Source organism: Cupressus sempervirens, chromosome 6 (genome assembly GCF_028749045.1).
Source record: "Cupressus sempervirens isolate cs-2001-9-10 chromosome 6, ASM2874904v1, whole genome shotgun sequence".
In the NCBI taxonomy this organism is placed as follows: Eukaryota; Viridiplantae; Streptophyta; class Pinopsida; order Cupressales; family Cupressaceae; genus Cupressus; species Cupressus sempervirens.
This window is the reverse complement of record NC_143123.1, coordinates 137,135,961-137,139,332: the sequence shown is the minus strand read 5'-3', so window position 1 is coordinate 137,139,332 and position 3,372 is coordinate 137,135,961. Positions and strand designations below refer to the sequence as shown.

Sequence of the window (3,372 nt, the reverse complement as noted above, 5' to 3'; positions counted from 1 at the left end):
ATATTCTATATCTTGTCATCTTATTTTCTTCTAAGTAAGAATGAGAAAAATTACGTGATTCTTAACCATATAAAATGTTACAAAAAAATTGCTTAATTTGACCATGTTATTCATAACCATACACATATATGTTATTTCAACATTTGTGTTATTGCAATACTAAAGTTGGATCAAACGTTACATGCTAACTTTAATCAAATAACACATGCAAAGTTCAAGACAACATAAATATATGAAGATGATGAACAACTATTTTACCAAAATATAACTCAAAGCATCATAATGCTTTCACTACGAGACAAAATCAAATCCCTTGTAAAAGCACAAAATCAAGGATGTAATATTTGGATGATAAAATAATACAATATGTTTTGAAAATCCTTCATAATGAAGCTCTTAGTCTTGACTTATATTGACCTCTCTTCTAATTAGAACCAATTTTATCACTTTGATAAATTTACAAAAAAGTGTTGATCACCATCCTCCATATAAACATCATCAACACCTGCAAATATATTGTGTTAATAATAAAATTCATTTTCAAACTAAAGACACAATTGATTGAAGTTCATTTCTTATTTTCCTTACCATCTCTACTTTGCATTGTGTTCGTTCTTGCTATTGTTTGATTAAGATCAATAAAGTATGGTTGCATGCTTTTTTGAATTTTTTGTTGATCATCTAATTCAAAAAAAGCATTAACATTTAATATATATCATCAAAAAATTTAAAATATAGTTGTCAATTTAATACTCATAATTATGTTTATTTCATAACTTCATTACCATATCTGGCTTCTGTTGCATCATTTTTTGTTGATGCCTGATTAGATTCAATGGAATCTAGTTGCATGTATTCTTGATTTTTTTGTTCATCATCTAATCCTGCAATAATATGAACATTTCGTATGTAAACTTTGGCAAAATAAATTTACAAACTAAAGACTCATAATTCATTGATTTATATAATGTCATTACCTTGTCTAGTATTTATCACATCCATTGTTGTTAATGTTTGGTTAAGATCAATAGAGAAGGGCAACGTAAGTTGTTGAGCATCTTGTTGATCGTCCAAATCTACATAAAAAACTTATATTTAACATTTTAACTTATATAAAATGTTCAAGTATAAAATTAATTTATGTAAATAATCTAAACAAGATTAAAATTACTATCTACCTACAATAACTTGTTCAAAGGTATGGACAGGGATAGTATTGCTCATTGACGGTTGATCTCTAATAATTGTATCTTGTACATAAAGAAGTGGTTAGAACTACGAACCAAGTATTTTATTATAAAAGTAACAAAGACACTTAATAGCTAAAAGCTTACCATTTGGAAACTTCACTTCACCAATTGTTGTATGGTTTAGATCAATGGAGAAAGGTAATTGACGTCGTGGAATACTTTCTCGATCACCCAAACCTACAATGACATATGATTAATACATGAAATGAAAATAAGAATTATTGCTATGTAATTACAAAAATACTTTTTCTTAAAAATACACTCACCTTGTTGCCTGATAATATCTCTTTCTTCTTGAATAGCTATATTTGAGCAATTTGTGACCTTTTTCTTTTTCTTTTTCTTTTTGCATCCTATAGAGGGGAACTGGAAATTTTCATTCTCCTCAACTCTACTATTTAAGTTTCTAGAGAGGGATTTACGCTTTTTGTGAATGGAATGACTTTTTTTCATTTTACTTGGACTAAACCATGGTCTTATTCGTCTCATAGATATGTTATCTGAGCCAGGGATTGGTTTAAATTTGGAAGATGAAGCAAGAGATGAATGAATTTCTCTAAATTTGTCAACAAATTGACTAAAGATGTCTTTGTCATAATCACTAGTTGGTAAATTTTTCAGCAATGAATTTAAATAATCAACAGATTTTTGAAACTTATCATTGATAGTAGTAGATAAATTCCAACTATCTACAGTACAAATGTAATGACAAAGTCAAAATTACTGATAAATATTGAAATTTCATTAAAAATGATAGTTTTGAAATTTACCAGTTTTGTCACCTTCACCAACGTTAACCTCAAGCACATCTTGATTTCCAGAAAGTATACAACCATCTACAATTGAAATATTACGTAATTAATGTTGAGAATCATAAAATCATTTAATATTTAACTATAGAGATCATATTGATCATTACCAATGACATTAATGTCATGACTCGATCTTCCTATGACTTCCTCATCATCAACGACCAATGGAGTAGAAGCTTCTGTAATTTTAAATGAGACTAATATAGTTAACATAGATTTTTTTTAATAAAATGTAAATAAATTAATGCTAGATTTTAAATGATACTTACCAACAACTTTATCGTGTGTGTTTCTCTTTAGAATATATAAGATCTTCAACACATGCTTGCATGTGTTTCCTCTTTTTGCCCATTCACAATCACATACATGCAAATTTTGTCCAAAATTCCTTACGAAATACCATTTTGCTGGAATAGTTTGACTTCTAACTTTATATGTGTTTGGTAGCTGGTCATCTTGATAGCAATCAGCATCTGGTATTAATTTTGATCTTTCTAATGCAGTTATGTAATATCTTTCCTTTTTGAAGTTGGTTAAAAATCCAGATTGTTGCAAATATCTTTTATTTTTATAGAATGGCTCTACCCTATGAAGAAGTGTATAGATGAGCCAATCCATTCTTATTGTGCCTTTCCTAGAACGATCACTTAGATGTTGACTCTTGATGTGGGAGTGATATGACTCTATCGAAGCATTAGTTTCTTGATTTGCATGAGGGAAGCTTCGAAAGTTTTTTGCCCACATCGCTAGAAAAACAAACATGACATCTTAGCATATAGAATAATTAATTTAAATTATATAAATTCATAATAAAATATAAAAGATAATCTTGATGGTCGTACCAACGCGACTCTCATCATGGCACCAATAATTCTGAAAGTAATTAATGAATTCCTTCTCTTCTTTGAATTCCTCTATGAACTTCATTGTCAAATCAGTAATGGCATCTTCATTTTCATGCATTGCATACATTATCTCACCCAGTCTACCAAATATTCTTGTTCCAACATCTTGATTTTTAACAAATCTGGATTATATACAACAATATAGAGTTATGATGTTATGTATGTGATTTTTCATATATTTTAATAAAATATGTACTTACTTGTACACATTCTTCAGCCACGCCCTACGCACATGCCAAATGCATAACAAGACTCGACACTTAAAGGATAATCTACAAGATAATTTATTATCAAAGTTCATAAGTAGTATTCTAAAAAAAAATTCTTAAATTGAAACTTGTTTATGCTAAAAATTAGAAAACATATATCTGTATAAACTAAACATTAAAAATTTGCATTCTTCTA

General features: G+C 28.4%; 1 protein-coding gene across 1 annotated transcript; it reads right to left on the bottom strand.

Moving 5' to 3' along the window:
* Positions 1 to 313: 313 nt before the first annotated feature.
* LOC149551600 (uncharacterized) lies at positions 314 to 1,851 on the bottom strand. The gene is made up of 6 exons (XM_089789713.1): positions 1,517 to 1,851; positions 1,335 to 1,427; positions 978 to 1,076; positions 786 to 884; positions 589 to 681; positions 314 to 505 (listed from the first exon to the last, which is right to left on the bottom strand). The coding sequence occupies exons 1-6, from the start codon at positions 1,737 to 1,739 to the stop codon at positions 444 to 446; spliced, it is 669 nt and encodes a 222-aa protein (XP_089645839.1). The 5' UTR covers positions 1,740 to 1,851; the 3' UTR covers positions 314 to 443.
* Positions 1,852 to 3,372: the final 1,521 nt, after the last annotated feature.

Coding starts and splice junctions, on each gene's coding strand:
- LOC149551600 (XM_089789713.1), bottom strand. CDS start 1,739: ATGAGACGAATAAGACCATGGTTTAGTCCAAGTAAAATGAAAAAAAGT. Junction 885..977: donor TGTGATAAATACTAGACAAG/GTAATGACATTA, acceptor ATATTATTGCAG/GATTAGATGATGAACAAAAA. Junction 506..588: donor CACAATGCAAAGTAGAGATG/GTAAGGAAAATA, acceptor ATATATTTGCAG/GTGTTGATGATGTTTATATG.